We start from the raw sequence: 24,945 nt of genomic DNA, 5'->3' as shown, positions 1-24,945 counted from the left end.
TCAAAATAAACAGAAAATTACAATTCACTGTAAGTGTCACGGTGGCAGTATGTATAAGGTAACGTGAGAACACAGAGAAAAGGAATCTAATTCTCAATGAAGTCCAGGGAAAGTGCCCAAGAAGCAGGCTTTTAAAAAGTCTGACCACATTGCAAATTATACCCTATGACTAAATTAAAGACTATATAGTTTCTATAAATACATAACCGAAAGAAAATCCAATAAAAATGTCTGTGGTTTAAAAGCATATAATTATACCTTTATTCAAGTTACTTAACTTTATTTTTTTAAATTATAGTTGATTTATAGTAGTATTAGTTTCAGATGCACAATATAGTGATTCAATTTTTTTTATAGATTACACTCCAAAGTTACTACAAAAGTTTTTACAAGGTTATTACAAAAGTTATTTATACTTTAAAGTTATTACAAAATAATGGCTATATTTCCCTGTGCTGTACAATATATTCTTGTTGCTTATCTATTTTATATGTAGTAGGGGTAATCCCATACCCTTATCTCGTCCCTCCCCCCATCTTTCTCACCACGGGTAACCACCAGTTTGTTTTCTTTATCTGTGAGCCTGCTTCTGTTTTGTTATATACATTCTTTCATTTTATTTATTAGAGCCCACTATTCAATCTTATCTTAGTCATATCTTAATCCTATCGAGGATTTCTTTCCCTGGCTTTTTTCACTACGTAAATATATTTTTTTTAATTAATTAATTTATTTATTTATGGCTGTGTTGGGTCTTCGTTTCTGTGCGAGGGCTTTCTCTGGTTGTGGCAAGCGGGGGCCACTCTTCATCGCGGTGTGCGGGCCTCTCACTATCGCGGCCTCTCTTGTTGCGGAGCACAGGCTCCAGACGCCCAGGCTCAGTAATTGTGGCTCACGGGCCCAGTTGCTCTGCGGCATGTGGGATCTTTCCGGACAAGGGCTCGAACCTGTGTCCCCTGCATCGGCAGGCAGATTCTCAACCACTGCGCCACCAGGGAAGCCCCGTAAATATTTTTCTAAAAAGAGTCCTCCAGAAAATTCTGTCTTTTTCTCTGCCCACAGTAGTTTACTTACATGTTGCTATAATCTCACTGTTTATTCCCAAACAATTTTTAGATGTTGGGCTAATCACCTATTGTTTGAGCTTACTTGTAAAGAAAGCCCCTAGAGAAGCAGTAAAGCCAAGTCATTTTCTGTGTGACCCAAAGAAATTAGCAAATTACTTACTGCCTGGTTTTCAGAAACAAAATACCCTTTTAGAATCTGGCCTTTTAAGTATAGAGTCCATTCTCTTTACAAAGTACAAAGTAGCAGAGTAATCAGAGGGAAGGAGACACTGCTTTTCAACATCTCTTGAAAGAGATCCTTATAGAACAGTTGACTCTGCACTGTTATACATTTTCAAGAGATGGGCATTTTAAGAGTAATTTATAAGTAACTTCAAAATATTTACACCACAAGCCCCACTGTAAGCAGATAAGTTAGGGGGCCCCTGGAGAAAGAGAACCAGGAATAGCTTTCTTGACATAAGAGAAGCCATTTTGTAATCTAAGCCTGGCCACAATGCTTGCCCTGATCTCAGTATTTAATGATCTGAAGGGAACAAAGGAATGCAGGGAGAGAGAAAAGGCAGGCAAACAATAGTGCAGGGATAAAGCAGAGTCCTAGTTCCTTCTCAAAGGATATACATAGTAATACATCTGAGCTCTGTAGGAACCAAGGCCCCCCACCCCAAGTGGAGGATATAATGATGATGCTGACCTTTTCTGACTTCAGCCAAGTAAAGCTGGGACTCTGTCATCCTTTGCCCCACTTCTATGCTGAATTCTCCTCTGCTAAAGCCCCTTCCTGAATATGCATGTGCCCTTAGCTTAAAACTTCCCCAATTTTGCTGTCTGGGGAGACACTACTTTGTGAAGGATCCCCCCCCCCACCACCACCACGTGTTCTCCTTACTTGCTGCGAGTTATGATAAATCCTTCCTTCTCCCAGTCTTTGGCTTGGTTGGGTCTATTGGCTTGGCACCCACCAAGAGGCGAACCCAGTTTCTGGGTAACACCATCTTAGGTAAGAACATTACATATTCAATAAAAACTTCAAATTCATAAGAACTGTCAATTGTAGCAGAGCACCTAGCATAGTACCTGGCAGAGCAGATGTTCAATAAATATATGTTAAGTAAAACAGCAAATACATAATTCAGGTATTCACCATTCTAATCAAAATTATAATTCTTTTCGAATTATCTACTCTTTTGATTATTAATAACAAATTGAATATGGCCATTAAAATATTATCAACTGAAGCCACAGAGCACAAAAGTTCTTATCTATTATTTTCAGTATGTTCTTATAAGTCATTCTTTTGAGAAAATTATTATTTAGCTGCAACAAATATCTCAGTAGAAATCTAGTTATTCTCAAGATAATTTCAGTGATTAAGCAACATCTTCACCACGCTGATTAAAAAGTTAATACTGAAAACTCAGCATGATAATAAAGAGGGCAAGAAGAATAGAGGTTAGGTAAAGTGGTAGCTGAATATTTAGTCACTACAGATTAATGACTGACCTGAGAAAATACAGACATACTAAAACAAGAGACTATTTAGAGGTCGCATCCCCGCTCCAACCGCTGTTCAGCACTGCTCTGAGGGGTCCACTGCTTAGTGCTTTAGAACGTTTAGAACAGGCATTAAATAAGAAGATCACAGAATTTTTATACTTACTGGTAAATGTTCAAGTAATGAAGTTACACTCTCAGATACATATATTATGCTTCCATCTGTCATGATTGCTAAAAAAAAACCATCAAGAGCCTGAAATTAAACATAATGGTCAGTTAAATGAAAAGAAAAAAGTATTTCACAGGACAGAAATAAAAATCTAAGATAAATGACAAAGGACTTAACTGTGGAAATTTCCAGAGCACTGTCAAAATGCTAGCTTTTCCCCTTTACAATACCTTAGTATCTATCTTTGTGCATTTTAAAATGCTTCTGGAAAAAAAAATCACTCTATGGCCATTATTGGATAATTGGTTTCTAAAAGGTAGAAACAATGTTCTACCTTTATCATGTTGTTATACAACAATGGCCTTATTTGAAGATGTTAATATCTCCGAAGCACATAGGCCACCAATAATATGTCTTCGGCACACAAAAGAACACATTACCACCTTCGGATATATTAACAGACAGATATTATGTACAGACTGAAGCACAGGGAGATACATGGGGAATAAAGTGAAAGGGAGTAAGCTGAAAAAGTAGGCTGAGGTCAGATCATGATAGGCCTTGAGTACCAGGGCAAGACATATGGACTTTTTTCAAGAGTGGTCTGGAAGCAGTGTGTAAAATGGATTTAGAGGAAAAAGTGAATTAAGAGGAAAATCTCAGTGGCCTTCAGAATAGTTGGGGAAGTTAAGGAGAATCCAAATGAAATTAGCAGCAGTAAGAATAGAGAAGGACGGACTTAGGCAAGCATTAAGAAATGTGATGTTAGAGTTCAGGAGAGAAGTCAGCATAGGGGAACAATACTTAATAATAAAGCAATCCTGGGACTTCCCTGGTGGTGCAGTGGTTAAGAATCCGCCTGCTGACGCAGGGACATGGGTTCGATCTCCACATGCTGCGGAGCAGCTAAGCCCGTGCGCCACAACTACTGAGCCTGCGCTCTAGAGCCCGCAAGCCACAACTACTGAGCCCACATGCCACAACTACTGAAGCCTGTGTGCCTAGAGCTCATGCTCTGCAACAAGAGAAGCCACCACAATGAGAAGCACGTGTACCTCAATGAAGAGTAGTCCCCACTAGCCACAACTAGAGAAAGCCCGTGCACAGCAACAAAGACCCAACCCGACTCAGCCAAAAATTTTAAAAAATAAATTTATAAAATAGTAATAATAATAATAAAGCAATCCTGTATTCACATATCACAAAGTTTTTCATTTGAGAATTCTAAGCACCAAAGTTGCAGCTGAAGAAATGAGATCTGCAAGAGAGGAGAATGCCAAAGACAAATCCTTGGGGAATAATCTATTTATGGGAATGAGAAGGAGCAAAAGCACCAGAGAAAATGACAAAGACAGAATACACTGTTGTCAATGAAGTCAATGGAAGAAAGAATGACAAAGTGAATGAGGAGGAAGAGGGATGGTTCAGTATAACATAGAATCAAATAAGACAAGGAATGAGAAAATGAGGACTGAATTTTGGTGACTTTTAAGAGTAATTTCCATAGGAAGGTGAGTCACACTACAATGAGTTTAGAGATGGGTGGATGATCAGAAGTCTATTATAAACCACTCTTTCTTCCCTTCTAAAGTTCATGAAAGGACACATTTTGAGGGGACAAAGTATCAAGGGAAGTCATTTTTTAAAAAAGTAACTGAAATATATTTGCAGGCTGAAGGGAAAGAAGATGCAATAGAAAAGATGTTGAAGATATACAGCAGAAAAGATACACCGTGAGAGGAGTTCCTCTTCTCCTATCAAAATAGTTATCACAGGGCTTCCCTGGTGGCACAGTGGTTGGGAGTCTGCCTGCCGATGCAGGGGACACGGGTTCGTGCCCTGGTCCGGGGGGATCCCACATGCCATGGAGTGGCTGGGCCTGTGAGCCAGGGCCACTGGGCCTGTGAGCCATGGCCACTGGGCCTGTGCGTCCGGAGCCTGTGCTCCGCAGCGGGAGAGGCCACAGCAGTGAGAGACCTGCCTACCGCAAAATAAATAAATAAATAAATAAATAGTTATCACACTAAATTTGAATTTCTTGTTTTAGGGTTCTCTCAAAAGATACAATCTCTAGTGAGAATTATGTATAACTCCTCCAATACTGTATCTGCAGCACCTAGCATATGTGTGGCCCGTGGCAACTAAAAAATAACCTGTATGTAATTTATGGATCTGAGAGTTAGAGTAACCTCCCTCCAAGTAACTGCTGAGGTACGTGTTGGAAGTAGGGAAAAAGGCATCCCCCACCTCCTCTTCTATTGAGGGAGACGTTTGGATATCAGAAAGTACTTATTTTGAGTAGATGCCTGTTTTCTAGAATGGCTCAAACTCATTCTTGGCTAATGTAAGGGGAGGGGGTGAAAATCTTATACTTTAAGCAAATTCATGAAATTTTTACAAAAACTCCTTGGTACAATAATGCTGGTATTATTTCCTAAGGAAAAGGGTCAAAATGATGTTAAGAAGGACATGCTTTTCTCATGTGAAGCTAGATTGTGTCATCTTTGAAAGCAAATTACTATTTTCTATGATGATCTCTATTTGCTAGGAATTAGGATGCAACTCTCTTCTGTGAAGAGAATCAACTAAAATCAGAACTCTTAATGACTTGATCCCACTCCCAGAACCAGAGCCTGCCCCTTCCTTTTTCAAAGCAGGCAAAGATTCAGCAGAGAAAAGCCTCCACCAGCATCTCACCAAGTCTTAATTAACACAAGAAGGGATCCAGGGCTCAAACTTCTTTTGAGTGGAGGAATCTAATTTCCCAAGAAGGTAAGCAGGTACACCAAAAACTGAAGGGGCCTTGGGGAGGAAGACTCAAGAGATGTGGAAGGAAGATCAAGACACAGAAGGATATCCTCATACCAAGACTGAATACCTTGAAGGTTATCCCTTGCCCACGTTGTACGATAGGAAGGAAAGGGCTCATTAGTTAAAACTCATCTTCCTATTTGACATTTACTTTACCCACAACAAAAGGCCTGTGTAAACCTTCGCTGTTTCCTTAGTGGGTGTTTAATATGGGAAGACTGGATGGAAGTTCTAGGGAAGGGGACAGAACCACCTTGTGATGAGGCAGGCAGGGCACTGGCCCTTCCCTTGTAGATTACTGGAGAGAGCTGTCAGCTGCCAAGGAGAAAGAACTCCTTACAAGGAGATGACTTCACACAGAGATGACTCTGCATAGAGGTCTGGTCAGGGTAAACTGCCCTGATTTCCTTGGCTACTCTCAACACCCCCAGCAAGGGTAGCAAGGAATATTCCTTAAGCAACAGAGACAAGAGGAAGAGGGACAGGTGGCAATGGAAGAATGGAGAAAGACAGCCAACACATAAGGTATAAGTGAATTTTAAGATCTTAGTCTGAGTTCTTGAATTAATTAGCAATCTGACCAGACAAGCTGCAGCCTCTCCAGGCCTCATCCGTAAAATGAAGAGGTTGAGCTGAATGACCCCACCTCCTCTACTAGCAGCTCTAACATTCTACGATATAGCCTACATCCGAAATTCTGCTGAAACGGGTATCCAGACTGCCTAACTGTAATCTTATCAACATGACTAGCAAACAGTAACACAACTAGGTTAGTTGGACTCAGGTTACAGTACACACATTTATACATATCCTTCAATCTTGGCAATATGAACTTAAAATGCATATTTACTTAGTAGTTGTAAATATTCACTAAAAATCAAAAATATGCTTGACATATTGAAAATAAATAAATGTAGTATTCTTCAGGAATGTAATTTTAAAAGCAGTGAGGATAATCATGAGACAACTAATTTATATTTTCAAAATTAACATGTTTAAATTTTCTCTGTTGCATATTACATATAATGTTACAATCTCTGGACTCTTTATTTTTAACACTTATCTACATATGCACTACGTGTGTCTTGGCAATTAATTTAAAAAATCTGTTCATTGTAAAGACAAATTTGAGGACAATGCTTTCCGTTTAGCTTATTAGTGAATAGGTAATTTACCTTGCTAAGATTCTTAAGTGTGGACATTACATCAATTTATGAATTTATAAAAAATTTTTCATACCAATAAAGCAGGGTACATAAATAGCTTATGATTAACACAGAAGATCTTATTAAATGATTACACTGAGAAATAATCAAAGAAAAAATTAAAGAGGAATTAAATGAGTTGATTTCTTCTTGTGGTTACAGACATTAGCTTGTGTGTACCCTTTCATAAATGTATTACTTCTATCTAAAGAGATAATTTCAGACAATGGCAAACTACCTTTAAGAGGAGAAAAAATTTAACAAAATTGGAACTATTATTTGGTTTGTAACTTAAGTGTCCACTAACTTAAAGAGTTGACTGCTGGTTACTAAGCTAAAAGTCCTGTGCCACGGCTAGCCTTCACTGAAAACAAGTCTCATGAGTGGCAGTGGGCACAAGGGCTGGGGCCACCGGGACCAGAGGCTAGTCTTCCTGCAGTGAGTCCTAGCTAAGCTAATTACTGTTTTATTTTGAGCAAATTTCATAATCCCTTTGTTCCCCAATTTCCTCATCTGAAAGTTAGAAAGGGATACTAATAGTTTATCTTCAGAAGAGTATTGTGAGGATTCACTGAGGTAATATTTGAAAAGTGCTCCATTATTTTTCAGATTTTAAGCACAACTTTAAATATATATACAATGTATTTATACTCCAACAAATTTTCATACGGTAACATTTCTGCTGAATAGGTAAAGACTTAATTAATCCAGCAATTAACTGTTCCACCTAAAGTATAAATAGAAAAATAGTTCATTAATTTGCAAAATAATGTTGCTTTAGGCTTTGGTCAATATACAAAGACACTTGAGACATGGCTATTACATATACATACACCACATTACATACACCACACAGAAAAATGCTTAAGTTCTAAAATAACAGACCCAAACAAACAGAATGAGAAATGTAAATTATTTAACAACCTCTATATATTCCTACCTCAACTGCTTTCCTCTACTTCTTCCATGTCTACCTTCTGCATATGTATTTTTCTTATCCTTAACTGTTACCACCAAAGTATACCACCTTTGTTTATTGTAAGTTTTCATGGAAATCTGATACTGAACTCCGTACTTCGTGTGCATAGATGATACCTTATTAATGTAAATAGGAAATGATCAAAAAGTAAAAAAGTAAAATAGATAGGTATGAGTGACTCAAAATTTTTGTGGATTTTATAATTGATTGTATAAGTTATTAAGTTTTGCAATTCTAAGCAAATATGACCTGAATTGTTTTCAAAAATAATTTTGTCGCAAAAGAACATCTACTTATTTCGTTTTAGAAGTTTCTATTTGAATTGAGAAAAGTTGCCTTTCAATGTATATTTCATTATTTTAATATTTTCAAACTACTTCATTTATTACCATTTTATGTTGTATTTAGATGGATTTTAATTTGTTAAAAAAAATCTTACTGTCTAGTAGAATACATTTCATAATAATATTTAGTATGTGATGAATAATATATTTTATTTTTCATTTGAATGTTACTGTGGTCCAGGTAGAGAACTTGGTAGTTATAGGTTTCTGACTTTTATTAAGCCTCTCAAAAATTCAGATGTTATTGAAACCACAAAGATTTGGCATTATTTTACCACACAGTACTATTTCCTTACAATACTTACATCAGTTAATTTTAACTGAAGAGATAGTTGACTGACTTACACTGAATTAAGATTTTTCAATATTAAATTAATATTGTTAAAACTATATAAAATTGGTAAGCCCCATGATTTCTCTTTTAAGGAAAATAAAACTTTTCAAAAATTAAATCTGGACATACCTCCAGCATTAATTGTGTAAACTCTTCATTACTAAGGAATGTAGGTTTCCAGTCCTGTCGAATTTCACTAGCATCTGACTGTGCAGTGATTTCTGTAAACAGATTGACACATTAGCCGTATAGTCCAACCACAGGGAGAGGGTGGTGGTACAAAAGTCCTACAAGTTGCCTTCCCTTCTCCCACTCTAAACCATAGTCAATAACATTCATTGGTCTAGGTAGGTTATCAGGAGGTCCAAGTTTGGGGATGAGGAAATATTTGAGCTAATGTAGCAAGTTATCTCCTTGGATTTGCTCTCCTGAAAATACCAGTCTCTTTGGATTTTCTTTGGGGAGCTCTGAGAACCTGTACTGCTGACAGGCCTGAGATTGCTTCCTGCTTTACACAATGACCAAACAAGAATCAGAACAAGCAGATTAGACCAAGCATTAGGAATATGTTCTTTTTCTCCTTCCTTTCTTTGCCATTCAAACGGTAGCACCTAGAGCAGACATAAGGACGTGAACCTGGAGGAAAGGAGCCAAGGAGATCAGTCAGTCTGCTTTTAAAAAAGAATAACTTTATTTCACTCCAAAAAAAAAAAAAATTCAAGAAAAAGAATGACTTTAGGCCTGCCTATTGCCAGGCAGAAAGATTCTTTCCAGTCTAAGGTATTCTATTCTTAATTAATCAAGGAGACTAAAATAAAATTTTAGGCAAAAACTTTATAGTAATAAACCCAGAGTAATCCTGCTTAGTGACCTCTGGTATGTTTTCTTAGTGGTAGGAAGCTGGTCAAAAATTTGCTTAAGGCACACATTTTAACACAATAATTATAGTTTATCTTGCAACATACTTCTAATGGCACACATTTTAACACAATAATTATAGTTTATCTTGCAACATACTTCTAATGGATTTAGTTATGAGAAAACTATTCATAAATGATGAAATGTGAACTATTTAGGTAATATTCTTTCATTTTTAAATGTAGACATATTAAAACAAGTAAAATTAAAATCTATGTCACAGAGCTTACTCTACAAAATATACTCTACCTTGCAGTGAAAAAAATGGACTAAGTTGTTTTGATTTTTCTATTACCAGATATATAAATATAGCATATTAAATTGGCACCCAAAATTTGGCATATTGGAAATGCCTGTACTAGATATGAAGAGTAACTGAGAAGTATAGCTACTAATTCTGTGGAACATAGTCATGCTTTTCAAATTCACATTATATACACTCAGAAAAAAGGACTTAAATCCATAAGCAAATCCCATCAAGTTTAGTTAAACCCAGGTTTATTTTTAGAGTAAGAAGTATGTAAGAATCACCTTTCAATTTAAGGTAAATTTTTTTGGTGTGAGAATCATATACCCAATTTTGAAAAAAATATCTAAATGCCAAAATGAATCCTCTATTGTCAGGGGTAAATAATTATGCATGCATATTATTTCATTTCATTCAACAATCATTTACTGAACTCCTACAATGTCTGAGGAAGGAGTGTGCTATCTAACAAGGGGCCCTGAAGTTAGTGAGAATACTATTTGTAGAGATAAAATGTAATGATAATGGTGGCAATAAAAATGAAGACCAGCAATTTTGGGAATAATCAACAAAACTGGCAACTGTGATACTGTACTACAGAAGATGAAAAAAATGCAAAACTCTTCTCAGGCTTGAGTCCCAGGGGATTGAAAGGATAGTGGTGTGAAAATGGAAAAAGGAAAGCTGAGAGAAAGAGATGACTTGACAAATGAAAATGAATTCAACTTCAGATGCGTTGAGTCTGAGGACACGTAAAACAAAGACCCAGAAGTTACCTGGAAAAAAAAAAAACTGAAAAGTTTGCATCTAGAAATATAGATTTAGTAGTTTAAGAGAGAGGCAAAACCAAGGGAAGGAGCATAGAGAAAGCAAGGGCACAAAAGACAAGACCTTGAGAAATGTCATGTTCAGAGGGCAGAAAAAGAAAGAGGAAAGAAGTTAGCTCAGTTGGGAGGGGGAGGTGAATGAAGAAGTACAGTGTATCTCAGGCCAAGGGAAAAGGAAGCCAGTGGAGGATGGATGAAAATTTCCAGTGCTTCAGAGATGCAGAAGAGGATGAAATATAAGAAAAAGCTACCGATTTATTGGTAGCAGAGGGGGTAGGGGGTCATGGCATTAATTAAATTAACAAAAAATAATTTTAAACAGTGGTGGAGCATAAACCAGGCTAGTAATGTATCACAGAGTGAGCTAGCAATAAATAGAGGCACTAGTTACAAATTCTCTTTCTGAGAAGTTCTGCAGTTTCATTTCCATCTGAAAAAGAAATGTCCTTTTACAAGTTTTTCACCTATTTTCTATTAAGTAGCATTTATTAAGTACCAAAATACTTAACATTCTTTAAAATTTTCTTTTCATGACTTATTTACTCAAAGTGATTTTCTTTAACAAATAATCACTTTAAAACACAGTGTTTTTATTTCCTAGATATACACTGAAGCAATCTTTTAAAATGACATATAAAGTTCTCATGATCTGACTCTTGCTTCTCTTTCAAATAGACCCATAACTTTCCAACTCAAACTATGCTCCGGTTAAACTGAACTCTCCCTGCTTCTCTGGTTTTACACATGCTATTTCCTCCATGTGAAATGCTGTTTTTCTTAAGCTAACAGGAAGTCTCAGTTGAAAAATTAACTGTTTAAGACTTCCCTGACACATTCTTTCCTCTGTGTTCTCACACAAAGTTTACAGTTTACGAGCACTACTCACATTATAATTACTTGCATTGCAATTAGCTGTTTATATGTTTGTCTCCCTTGGCCTGAGTTACTTGAGGGCCAGGACTGTTACCCTGCACCACAAGAATCTAGGATATACTAGTAGGCACTAAATACATGTTTGTTGAATGAAAGAAAGAACATACCAGGAAATCTTTAAAAAAGCAATTATTTCCTTTTCTTAAAAATGGTTAGGAAGCATACAGTCTCAAGCCATCACTGCCAAGATTTCATCACATTATGCTTTAAGAGACAGTCTGTTATTATTCAAAAAAAAAAATCCATTTTACAAAGTTAAAAATGTACCTTTATGCTTTCGTAAAAAATCAATGCTCTTCTGTAGAACAGTAGATTTGTCCATCTTTCTAGCATTCCCAGGAAGCATGGATCCCAGTTCTTTAATGAGAACATTAAACTGATCTCTACGTTTCTTTTCAGATTTGTTTCTAGATACTCTGATGAAATAAAAAATTAAATAACCAGTTTTCAAACAGTCCATTTAATTACACAAATAGTTTAATACAGTGCTCAATACAGACACAACCACAGAGCATGTACTTCTGTCAATACAGATGGTAATAAATATTTATATCCTAGGTTACCAACAATATACAGTTAATCAGGGCAATAATTTTTCTTCTTAGTTTAACCACTAAAGAAGCTTCTACATTTTAAGCATTCGGCATACATGTTTTTATGAAAATGTCAGTAAGACAAACTACATTCAAATCTCAGGTTTTATTTACTCTAATATTTACCAAGAATCTGTATTTTCCTTATAAGGTTATTATGAATATTACTGAGATACAGTTTCTGAAAGCACATATAATGTATAAGTCCAAATCATTAAAAATTATTGAATAGGAGAAAGTTATCCATCTCCTGTAAGTTTTAAATTATAAACAGAAATCTAAAAATGAAAATTTCCCTACCCTCAGGCTTACCCACACATTCTTCCTCTTTATTCCTCCATCCCAGCCTCCAACACAGAGCTGTAACCACTCTTTTGCATAGCTGTCTCTCCACTGGGTTGTAGGTTTCTTGATAACAGAGCCCCAGTTTTTTCATCTAAGTACTTAAGCATAACACCTAACAAACAGTAAGCACTCAAAATATATGTGCTAAAGGAATAATTCCCACTGTTCTATGTGAAGCAGTAACTAGAAGCAAATTCTTAGTTGTACTGAGAACTCTTGAGATAAATAAACACAATTATTTACAGAGCAATTAATCATTCCATAATACTTCTAATTACCTGCTTTGTGAAGTCAGATTTTAGAATTCAACTTTAGAAAGTACACTACTTTCCCAAAAGATCCCCAAAGGTCAGAGGATAGTTCTATTAATTTAATTTAATTTTTTTCAGTAAAGGAGCATTTATTCTGTATTAGTACTGGGAAAAAATACAACTGTTCAAACCTCTTAAGAAACGTAACAGAAATTAACTGACTCCCTCACCAAACATTGAGTGCTTTGTTATAATGACAGAGACTGTGCTAATAAGGACTAGGGATACTACAGAAAGATAAGCCCTTTCAAGAAATTCACCTAATACCTATGGAACCTCCTTAAGTGTGCCGAATTGAGTCATGAAGGCTAAGTGAGAAAGGGATGGTGGCAGGGTGTGAGCAGGGCATTCCAGACACAGGAAACTTGCACAAAGATGAAAACCTAACAGGAATTCCCTGGCAGTCCAGCGGTTAGGACTCCACACTTCCACTGTAGGGGGCACGGGTCTGATCCCCGGGCACGGAACTAATGTCCCTGCATGCTGTGTGGTGCGGCCAAAAAAATAAAATAAGGGCCACACATCTATCACAAGTAGTTCAGCATGGCTCATGTAGCTAGTGTACAAGCTTTCTGTGTCCAGCTATGCTGGAGTTGGGGGAGGAGGGTGGGTGGCAATTAGGAATAATAAGTACTGGAAGAAAAAATCATGAAGTTTTTATGCTACACAAAAGGATTTAGTTTAATAGTGAAAGCCATGGGAAGGCACTAAAGAAATGACTGACATGAACAGAACTCCTTGTTAAGACCATTCTAGCACTAGAGTAATGAAAAGATCAGTGCTTGGCAAAACAAATTCATATAACAAATACTACTGGAAATTTACTGTATGCAAAACAAGACTGGAGGCCAGATGACCATGTGTAATATAACTTGAGATATTAGTTTCGGTAGACCAATGGTTTGGGGAGAATTTAAATATGGTGAAATTGCCTGTTTGACATTTTAAAGGACACATACTAGAGGAAGTTAGACATACAGATCTAGTTATATTCCTCTAGAAAGGTGTAAGTAGGAAATAAGCAACTGAGAATTATTATATATGAAATATCTGAAGACATGGGTAAAATTTAGAGCCATTATTTGTTGTATATAAGTTACTACTGGAAATTGTATATAATTGTATAAATGTTGTATATAAGGCACTACTAGAAACATACATGAAATTTCATTTAATTCCTACAAAGTAGACTTTATTATTTTTCATGTTACAAGTGTGACAACTCAGGCATAAAAGAGAATATGCCCAGGATCATACAGTTACCAAAAGTAATAATTTAAAATAGGCATCTTAACTCCAGCATAAGAAATATACAGAAATCAAGTATCACTGCCAATTCTACCAGCGGATCACACCCATCAAAGCAACTTTATTTCATGTTATGTTCAGGTTGGACGTACTCAGCCCTTGTGATGACCTCAAAAATAACAGGGCACAGATGTCAGCGTTCAACATGGTCCATTTAATTCTGACAGCATTATTATGAGGCCTTCTCTTTCTCCAAGGTTTCCCACAGCCATAGCATTTTTGGTCCCCTAAAAACACGATCAAACCTTCAAAGTCTCTGTGAACAGAATACCCTTAGCTCACCTTATCCATCTCTAAACTTGGCCTTTAAATCTGTCCAAGTTAATTCCTCAAAGTTCTGCCTCTGAAGACCTAAACAGACATTTCTCCAAAGAAGATATACAGACTGCCAACAAACACATGAAAGAATGCTCAACATCATTAATCATTAGAGAAATGCAAATCAAAACTACATCTCACACCAGTCAGAATGGCCATTATCAAAAAATCTAGAAACAATAAATGCTGGAGAGGGTGTGGAGAAAAGGGAACATTCTTGCACTGCTGGTGGGAATGTGAATTGGTTCAGCCACTTTGGAGAACAGTATGGAGGTTCCTTGAAAAACTACAAATAGAACTACCATATGACCCAGCAATCCCACTACTGAGAAAACCATAATTCAAAAAGAGTCATGTACCAAAATGTTCATTGCAGCTCTATTTACAATAGCCCGGAGATAGAAACAACCTAAGTGCCCATCATCAGATGAATGGATAAAGAAGATGTGGCACATATATACAATGGAATATTACTCAGCCATAAAAAGAAATGAAATTGAGCTATTTGTAATGAGGTGGTTAGACCTAGAGTCTGTCATACAGAGTGAAGTAAGTCAGAAAGAGAAAGACAAATACCGTATGCTAACACATATATATGGAATTTAAGGGAAAAAAAATGTCATGAAGAACCTAGGGGTAAGACAGGAATAAAGACACAGACCTACTGGAGAACGGACCTGAGGATATGGGGAGGGGGAAGGGTGAGCTGTGACAGGGCGAGAGAGAGGCATGGACATATATACACTAACAAACGTAAGGTAGATAGCTAGTGGGAAGCAGCCGCATGGCACAGGGATATCGGCTCGGTGCTTTGTGACCGCCTGGAGGGGTGGGATAGGGAGGGTGGGAGGGAGGGAGATGCAAGAGGGAAGAGACATGAGAACATATGTACATGTATAACTGATTCACTTTGTTATAAAGCAGAAACTAACACACCATTGTAAAGCAATTATACCCTAATAAAGATGTTAAAAAAAAGTTCTGCCTCTTCATTCAGGCAAGACTGATTATTCCCACCTTATCAGTGACTTTCTCTCTACCCTGAAATATTTTATAAGAACCTTCCCCCAGTAGATTGAAGTTAAGGGAAAGGAGTTATCCAATATATTTTTAGCTTCAAATTCAGGTCTTTTTATTTCCTTGAATAAAGTTGTATATAGCTTTCCTCAAAATCTTCTTACCAGATATATTTTAATCATTCATTTAAGAATTTAGCAGTTTATCTGGTTATGTGAATATTCTTCTTATCCCAGTACCTTTTATTTTGCTAAATACAGACATTTAGGAACTACTACTTATTACATGTTTATCTTTTGTATCTGTATGTAATGTTACTACACTCTCTACCCTCATGTCTGAGCACCCAAGTAGTTCAATGTGGCTGGAAAAAAACCATAAAGTATTTACTGCTTACCCTCAATGACTACAAACTTGGCTGCAATGCTCTCTGGACCCTCCCTCCTGATACTGTAATCACCATCAAGGCCCGTATCTAAGGTCAAGCCCCCACCATCACCACCATGGCTCTAGATCCCATCCTGTCACCTACTTGATGATACCTCTCCATCAATTCTTCCCCCCCACGCCTACTCTCCACCACCCACTTTCCCTTCTGTTGGAGAATGGAGGCATGTCGAAAGACACAGAAGCCCACCCAGAAAGACCTCCCAAAGGCCAAAGCTGGAACAAACCAAGCAACAGAATAACATAGCACTGAAGTATAACCTAAAGTACAAAATAAATCATGAGTCCATACAAAATATACATGAGTCCACAGAGATATAAATAAATGGGAAAGAGACTTTTTTTTTTTACAGAAGAATTTCAAATATGTGTAGAAATCCCTTCCTATGAGAGGTGAAGCTTAATTCCCCCATCCCTACTCTGAAGGTGTGCTATCCTAAATAAATTATTTCCAAAGAATAGAGTGGGTTAACAGAAAAGAGTAACTACAATGGTAAATCTAGGCAAACCCTGCCTTAGTCGAGTGACGAAGGCTAACATCCCCAGTGATGTCATGTAAATATTATGTGCCATAATGTGATGTGGTGAGAAGGGCACTTATAGAGGATAATTTAATTTATAAACTACATACTGATACTCTAACCTCTTCCACCTTGCTAACATATCTAAGTTCTTAAGGCAGATAGATTTTGGAAATCACTGATTTACTATTACATTTATTTATTATTCATTTATTTACTATTTTATATCTGAAGTTGAACTACCTTTTTGCTTTGTCCTTGTCATCTTCTTCCACCAACCCATCAAAAATACTACCATCGTCTCTAAAAGAAAAAGAAAGTGGATAGAGAAAATAAGAGAGCAGACTCACTAAGCAACAGCAATACTAAAACAATGTATGAAACAAATCAGTTATATCCTAGGATTTTTGTAGAGTTATGGATTGCATAAGTTCAAACTCAGTAACTACTAACCTGTTTTCTACCACATATAGACAAAGTTCAACTATGTTTTACATTTTAAAAAGTTTATTACAATAAACAAGAATTTAACTTTACCAGAGGTTAAATATCTTATTCCATACTTTTAGTAACCAGTGAAAATCTATAGAAAGTCAGTATATTTGCCATTATATAAAATGATTCATTTGAAATTATTTTTAATTATAGTAGCACATTTAAAAAACATTTTCTGAGACATTTACTTTATAAAACACAAATCACTCAGAAACGTCACAATATCTAGCATATTAACTTATACTGATATATTTTCACTCAGTACTGATTCATTTGACAAATATTTGTTAGCACTCATGTAACAGGCTCTGTTCTGGACATGGTTACAGAGCAGTTAATTAGACATACAGATCCCCACTCTCATATAGCTTATTTTCTAGTAGAAACAAATCAACATGAAAATGTATGAATTTTATTATTTTTTTTAAGGGGTGATGTTTTAATTACTGGGTGGTTACTTTAGTGTGAGTGGTTAGGGAAGGAGTTGCTGAAGTGGGGACGTTTGAGCCTGAGATCTAAGCGACAAGAAGGGGTTGGTTATGGGAAGACCAAGGGGAAGAGCATTCTAACAAATGAAACCAAGAGCACTGGTGGCTAACTCCTTAATCTAAGGGGCAACAGTAAACAGTTGCAAGTGATATGAGCTTTTACGTGAACTCACTATTCACTTCTTTAACCACATCTTTCTGTGGCCTATGAAGTGCCTACGAGCCCCACAACTGAGACCATCTACAAATCTCGTATCATAGAGGTTCATGAGTAGACTTCTGGGGTTCCATGTATACAATGAAATTTATAAAAAATTCTGTATGTAAACGTACATTATTGAGAAGAGAGTCCATAACTTTCACGATATTCAGAGAGATAATGAACTCATATTAAAAACCACTGCTTTATGTCTGAACACCCAGATGTTGTCCCTACAGGTCACACTGTCTAGAATAGGAAGTGACAATCATTCAGAAGCATAATACCAAAATCATATTTAATCTTTAGGAGTAGTGAAGAAACATCCTTTCTGAGGAAAAGACGATACATAGATTTCACCTGAAACTACGGCACAGCCCACATCCATGGCAGTGGCAGGCAGGCCTCCCTGAGGAAACTCCTTGCCCCTTAAGTCTTAAGCTCTGATAGAGTACATACCTTCACTATTTACCTCATAGAAAAGGGAGGAAAGCTGTCCCTAGATGTCAAAGTCACTTCTGTGCACAACTCTAGCTACAAAACTCTTAAAGAATCCCCTATGGAAGAATCACACATTACACTATAATAAGAGCACAGGAACTATAGGAACTTTAGTGTCAGACCAATACAGGTCATAACTCCACCTTATTACTTACTATGTGACTTTAAACAAGTTATTTAACCTCTCCGGCCTATAAACTCCTCATCTGTAAATTCTCATGGAATTATTGTGAAGCTAAATGAAGTTAAGACATAAAAAGTGCTCTGTACATCAGCTGTCAAAGAGCAGGTATTTTTTAAAAACTGGTACTGTATTTCATCAAATTTAAGACACCACTGACTATAAGACTTACTATTTTATGTGCCACTACGAAAGAAAACAATGCCACCAATTAAACTATGATAAGCCAATTGTAAGATGAATCCCAATGTCAGACATGTTAAAATGTAAAAAAATAAAGTCTTTAAATCAAAGAAACAAGGAGGCCCATCCTCTTCCCAATAGTAAGATTTAAAGATTATAATTTCAACTAATGAAATCCTAATTATAGTCAACTCTCATGAGTCACAAATGCTAAGATGCTTAAAGGGCTGAAGTTAGAACCAACAGATAAGGAGACAGATGATCCCACAAAGCGCCAAGCAAACATCTGCAATTGTCATAATTTATTTCAGAGCAGTTCTGACCAGATCACTCAGAATGACAGTTCAAGATCCATTCAGAACACAAGCCACATGCTGTTGACTTTGGCTCTAGATAATATACCTTACTTACTATTACATGAAATTTGCTCGGTACAGAAGGTAAATGGAACAGGAATTATGGTTAAGCATAATACTCCTTTTATCAGTTTGATATAGGCCATTACTCTAACAGTGAATTTTTTAAATTGCTTTATATAATTCAAAATAAACAAGTCTCTAAAAACATACCTGTCAACAAGTGAGCTCATTTTACTACAGCTTACGGTAAACAACATAACATATTACGTTTTCGTCTTGTAGTAGACATTTGTACTTCTCCTTGGGTGGAAAGAAAAATAAATGGTCATTAGTTTTCTAAAAAACTTATGTCTACAAACACAGTAATTTGAGAAATACTATGTTTTCATAGAGACTTCAAAATGTTTTTGTTTCTATTGAAGGCTGTAACATTATTTTCAAGCAAATATACTTAGCTGAGGCACATTTGAGGCTTTTTTTCCTTTTAAAAAAAGGACTACAGGGGAACAAAAATTGAAGACCATAATTCATTTTCTTTCTATAACAAAATAGTGGAAATTAAAAAGCCACTCTTAATATTCAGTATATATATTAGACTACGTAGGCTACATATGTAAGCCTATGTAAGTAGGTTATAATAACACCAGCTAATGGGCAATAAACATTTGTTGAAAGCCTACTTTCTGTTAAACAGTATAGTTAGCTTTGGAAATAGAAGGATGAGAGACACCATCACTATAGGCAAAAATCTGCAGTTAAAGAGGGAGATGGATAACTAAATAATTATAATAAAAGGGATGATGAAGGTATATTGGGGGGGGCAGTCAGAGGAAATATTCTTGATGACAGTGAGTTTGTTAGGCAGTCTAGATTCTTGTTACTGAAAATGTGCTCCAGAGACCATCATCTGAGAGCTTGTTAAAATACAGAATCTTGATCCCAACTCTAGTCCCACTGAAGCAAAATCTACATTTTAACAAGGTCTTCATGTGATTTGTATGACCATTTAAGTTTGAGAAATAACAGACTAAAGGACAGGAAGAGGTAATAGTTGAAGGGATTCTAAGCCACAAGAAAAGTGATTTGCAAAGGCACAGGCATTTATGAGAGAGCGTCATATTTGAGAGAGTTTTCTCTTTAGAGAAAAATGTAGGCATATTACAACTGAAAGTTTTAATTACTAGAGCATAAAGTGAGAGACAACAGGAGTGGTAAAGGGGTGAAGGCAAGTCAAGCAGAGAAGAGCCTTATTATGAAGTTTCATACTCACACTGAAGGGATTAAAATTTACTGCTTTAAAACTCAGTCATAAGCCTAAAATTTATCTCTCTATATTCTATACAGTTTTGCTAAAGTATAAAGCAGGTTTTACCCATATAAGATACTTACATCTGATAGTCATGAGTTAAATATTGAATAACAACCTTAACTCTAATAAATATCCTAACAGTTTTGAGGCACAAGAATATTTTTTAATTAAAGTTTAGAAAATAGTGTAAATTATTGTGTAACTCTAACTAAATGAGAGAATATTAAAGGACATGAGACTCTATAATACTCTATCATTGTTTTTAAATGTACATTCATGAAAGGAAGAGAGAATAACTCTGGATAAATGACGCTGGGTTGCCCATGTGGTTATGGCTGCAGAAGCAGAACTGTGAAGGGCTAAGAGTTCTTAAAAGATAATGAGTGGGGGGAGTCAGGAAAAATAAAAAGAACTAACTCCAGGATAAAATAGTGATTTTAAGTGTCTGGGTCAACATCAGCAGATGGAACAGAAAATTATAGAATTTTAGAGTTAGAAGAGACTTTAAAGATCGCCTAAGTACAGCCCTCTGATCTAACAGACATACTTAGTTAGCATCATGGTAATAACAGAGGTTGGTTCTATCACTAGAACAGAAAGAACAGTGCAAAGGTAACACAGCCAATTTGCGTGAATTAAAAAAAAGAACAGTTTCAGTTTAAAGTTAAAAGACCAGATCTGAGCCTTATATGGCAGCAAGTATATGCTTGTTTAATTATCAGAAGGTAGAAATAGGGCAAACTAGAGGGAAAAAAGGACCCTAAGAATAAGAACTTATACTATATAGGAGAGGCCATGCTGACTATAAGGGAAGTGAATCCAAAACGCTTCAGAAGATAGACTGATGCTTTATTAAGCTATTTTACTATTGTTGGTTAACAATATTTTTCCAAACACTATCTGTTGTCCAGCTAACCGAACAACATAAAACTACATCTCTGATAGTTCAGTCCAAGATCTTTCCTCTACTTTTCCAGCCAATTGATAGGCATGCTATATTTAAGGGAAAGATAAAGGAAGAAGTGAAATAGGCCCAATTAAGTACTCTAAAGCAACTGTTAGGAGATTCCTCTTGACTTCTTTACATGGTGTTGAATCAACTTTAACAAAACAAAGTGGTAATGTGGGAGCAGCCAAAGGTCTTGTGTGGGGTCTATCCTAGGACTCACACTTTCAGCACAAAAAAGACTAGGCAGAGTCACACTTGCTCATGCTACGGATTCTAAGGAGTCATTTTTAGAAGGCATGCGATGTCCCTACTCACAGCAAGGAATTTCAAGTAGATGGTCTAATACAGACTAAATATTATTAAAAGTCGTTTTTCTTAAATATTGATATTAATAGACCACTATGGTATGAAATAATCTGTCTTTAAAAGGATCAGTTACAAATTAAATGATAAAGGATCAAGTTACTGCTAGGAATCAAATGCTCCTTTACTTAAGCAACTTGAGCTCAAAGTCATTCAATGATATGAATTCCCAGCTGAGTAAGCACCCCATTACTATTTTATCACAGTGGAGGGCAGGATGGCTTTTTTTTTTATAAACATCATTTTAAAAACAAGTTTTAAAACATTTATCACATGGGCAGGTATTAACTAACAAACCTTCTAAGCAATTCAAACTTTGCAAAATATGGAAGCAGGTATGTTTTAAATTCAGCATGCAACATTACACATAATTAACAGAAAATCTCAGTGCTTGGCAATCCATCTTTGGAAAAGAACTCTTACATACAATATAACACATTCTGCATTAAAAATAAATTATGCAGTATCAGTATCTTGTCCTCTGAGTCCCACCTGCTGTCACTTCTCAAAGCTTTCCATTTCTACATCACTAATTTCTCCCTCTATAACTGGAATATTCTGATCAACATCTTAGTATTTTACCTCAAAAAACAAACAAAACAGACAAAAACTTCCTCGACCCAGCAACCCCCTTCAGGAATGGCCCTCCTTTTCTGCTCCCTTTCACAGAAAAACCACTTGTCAGAGTTGTGTACAGTTGGTGTTTCAACATCTTTAATTCATTCCGCTCTCTCATTTTAAAACTTAAGTGTTTATTTTCACAAATGTATACTTGTTCAGAGTTTAAAGTATCCAGTTTTACAAGACTTTTTAAAAAATCAGAAGTCTTCTGATCCGCATTTCCTACTTTCAACCACTTTCATCTCTTTAACTGTTTCCCTTGGTAGTTAACTCCCTATCTCTAATAACTTTTACTTTATTACTTCTTGATTCTATTTTAGGTAGGATGCCTATATACTCCCAATTTATTTGAGCTGTCCCCAATGTAATTATTAAAGTGCTTGCTTTTGTTCTCTAAAGTGTCTTTTTTTTTAAGCCATCATCTACCGAATTCCACTATAAAAAATAATAATTTAGCTTTGACTCCCCCATCCTTACCTCATATACACGCACGCTTGCCCAAATTTCCAATACCGTGATTTTGGCTAGGTGGTTATATCCAGAGTTAACATTATTATGACTCTGTAAATACAATTCACAGTTAAGCCATATGGTATACTACAATTTGTTTTTTGGAATAGTTTTCCCTAGAGTTAATCATTGTTTTGTTTTGTTATTTACCTGGTTTTCTGAATACTTATCTACAATTCAGCCCTAAACTCTTGTCTAAATCTGTTCTTAATATCTTCAAATACATTACAGATTCTACCAATTTAATCTTTTGCAGCTATTTCTCCTGGCACCTTCTGACCTACTCCTACTGGGAATGGATAACTATAATTGGTGACCAGCTGCAATCTTGGGATCACTCTTCACTATCATCTTGGTGATTTCCTGGGTCTCTACGTAAGTTGCATTCCCTGTTTCTTCCTACGGCTTCATTTTTTTTAGTTTACTTCTTTATTTTTGTTGAGTACCTCCTACATTAACTGCCCAAGAAAGGAAACATGGCAGATAAATTTTTTTGAGACATCACAAGTCTAAAACTAACATTGGTCTATCCTTAATTAACAGTCTAGCTAGATTCTGAATACTGAGTTGGAAATCATTTTTCCCTCAGAATTATGAAGGAAAATCATTTTTCCCTTCTATCTTCAGTGGAGACACCCTTCTCCACTGTCTTCTAGTTTCCAGTGTGGGATCAGGAAGTCCAAAGCCGGGCTTCCCTGGTGGCGCAGTGGTTGAGAGTCCACCTGCCAATGCGGGGGACACGGGTTCCTGCCCCGGTCTGGGAGGATCCCACATGCCACGGAGCGGCTGGGCCCGTGAGCCATGGCCACTGAGCCTGTGCGTCCAGAGCCTGTGCTCCGCAACGGGAGAGGCTGCAATAGTGAGAGGCCCGCATACCACAAAAAAAAAAAAAAAAAAAAAAGAAGAAAGAAGTTCAAAGCCATTCTGATTACTGATCCCTTATATGTGACCTATTATTTTTCTTATTCTGGAAGCTCTTCCTTTATCTCTCTTTTAAATACAGCATGTCTATCAACTGGCTGGAAAAGTAGAGAAAAGATCTTGGACTAAACTATCAGAGATGTAGTTTTATGTTTAACAAAATTTAACAGGTATATGCCCTATTTTGGACTAATTTTCATATCTGCATTGGTCACTCTATGGGCTCCTTCGACCTGTAAATGTGTGTCCTCTAATTTCTGGAGAGTTTTGCTGAATCATTCACTATTCTGTATTTCTCCCCTCTAGTCCCTCTATTCTCTTTCTAGAGCTCCTATTTTTTTTAACATTGGAGATCCTGGACAGTTTCCCCAATTTTCTTATCTTTTCTCTCCCATTTTCTCTTTGCTTTACTTTCAACATCAGTATCATTTTTTAGCCCTTCCATTGAGTTTTCCATTTCTGATTTCATTTCTTATTTTTTTCTCTCTCATGTTCATGGATTTAGCATCTCTTCTTATTTCTCAAACTATTAAATGACAGTTTTGTGTTTCTTTCCATTTTTACCTGCCTATCTGGTCTCCATTTCCCCTAACTTGGTATTTTCTATTTTGGTTTGGTCTTTGACTCTCACAAAAGAGGCTTTCCTAAAATGTCCAGTGATCTTTGGCTACAGCTCATATTTAAGGATGGGATCTGTGAACTTTATTTTAAGGATATCATGTTGGGACATTTCACTGAGGAAATTCTTTTTTTTTTTTTTTTATAAATTTATTTATTTGTTTTTGGCGTGTTGAGTCTTCGTTGCTGTGCGTGGGTTTTCTCTAGTTGCGGTAAGCGGGGGCTACTCTTCGTTGCAGTGTGGCTTCTCTTGTTGTGGAGCACGGGCTCTAGGCGCACAGGCTTCAGTAGTTGTGGCTCTCGGGGTCTAGAGCGCAGGCTCAGTAGTTGTGGCACACGGGCTTAGTTGCTCCGCGGCATGTGGGATCTTCCCGGAGCAGGGCTCGAACTCGTGTCCCCTGCCTTGGCAGGAGGATTCTTAACCACTGTGCCACTGGGGAAGTCCTCATTGAGGAAATTCTTAATGTCAGTATCTTCAAATCTTTTCTCTTAGGTTGGTTGTAATTCCCATTTTCCTGGGCAAGTGTCATTTCAAAGTACATTCCAAGATACAACCCTTTCATTACCTTTTGTATTTTGGGGATCTTTTGAACTGATTCTTCAGAAAACTGTAAGTTCAATGTATTCTTCTGTATGGCTGACCATCAGTCTCAGAATTCTGTTTAAACCAGAAAAAAATGTGTTAGATTTACTCAACTTATATGGACATTTATCATGAAGAAGGTTTCAAAATAATTTTGAAACATAACAAAATTTATAACTTTGTCACAAAAATATATTGGGTTTGCCAAAATGTTTGTTTGGGTTTTCCTGTAATATCTTATGGAAAAACCCAAATGAACTTTTTGGCCAAACCAATATATAACAAATGCTAAACTCTATAAATTGTCTCTAAAAGAAAATAACTTAAAAATTAAAAAACTACAACAATTACTTTTAATTCTACTATAGAAGTTAAAAGACAAAAGTATAAAAATAAGTATAGCTATGAAAATATGTTAATGAATACACACATATGTGTTAATGAATACTCATATATAATAAATATAAAAAGATG

General features: G+C 36.3%; 1 protein-coding gene across 1 annotated transcript in view; it reads right to left on the bottom strand.

The window, feature by feature from the left end:
• Positions 1-24,945, bottom strand: part of CLOCK (clock circadian regulator) — a 128,241-nt gene that overhangs the window by 37,841 nt on the left and 65,455 nt on the right. The window contains exons 5-10 of the mRNA XM_060148140.1: positions 24,455-24,546; positions 18,808-18,897; positions 16,435-16,494; positions 11,599-11,747; positions 8,536-8,627; positions 2,728-2,817 (exon numbers count right to left, since the gene is read on the bottom strand). Of these exons, the coding sequence (XP_060004123.1) occupies positions 2,728-2,817; positions 8,536-8,627; positions 11,599-11,747; positions 16,435-16,494; positions 18,808-18,854 (438 nt within the window). The 5' untranslated portion in view covers positions 18,855-18,897; positions 24,455-24,546. The remainder of the gene's footprint in view (positions 1-2,727; positions 2,818-8,535; positions 8,628-11,598; positions 11,748-16,434; positions 16,495-18,807; positions 18,898-24,454; positions 24,547-24,945) is intronic.

The sequence above is a fragment of the Lagenorhynchus albirostris genome, chromosome 4, assembly GCF_949774975.1.
Source record: "Lagenorhynchus albirostris chromosome 4, mLagAlb1.1, whole genome shotgun sequence".
NCBI lineage: Eukaryota > Metazoa > Chordata > Mammalia > Artiodactyla > Delphinidae > Lagenorhynchus > Lagenorhynchus albirostris.
The sequence above is the reverse complement of the archived record's forward strand: the minus strand, read 5'-3'. Positions and strand labels throughout refer to the sequence as shown.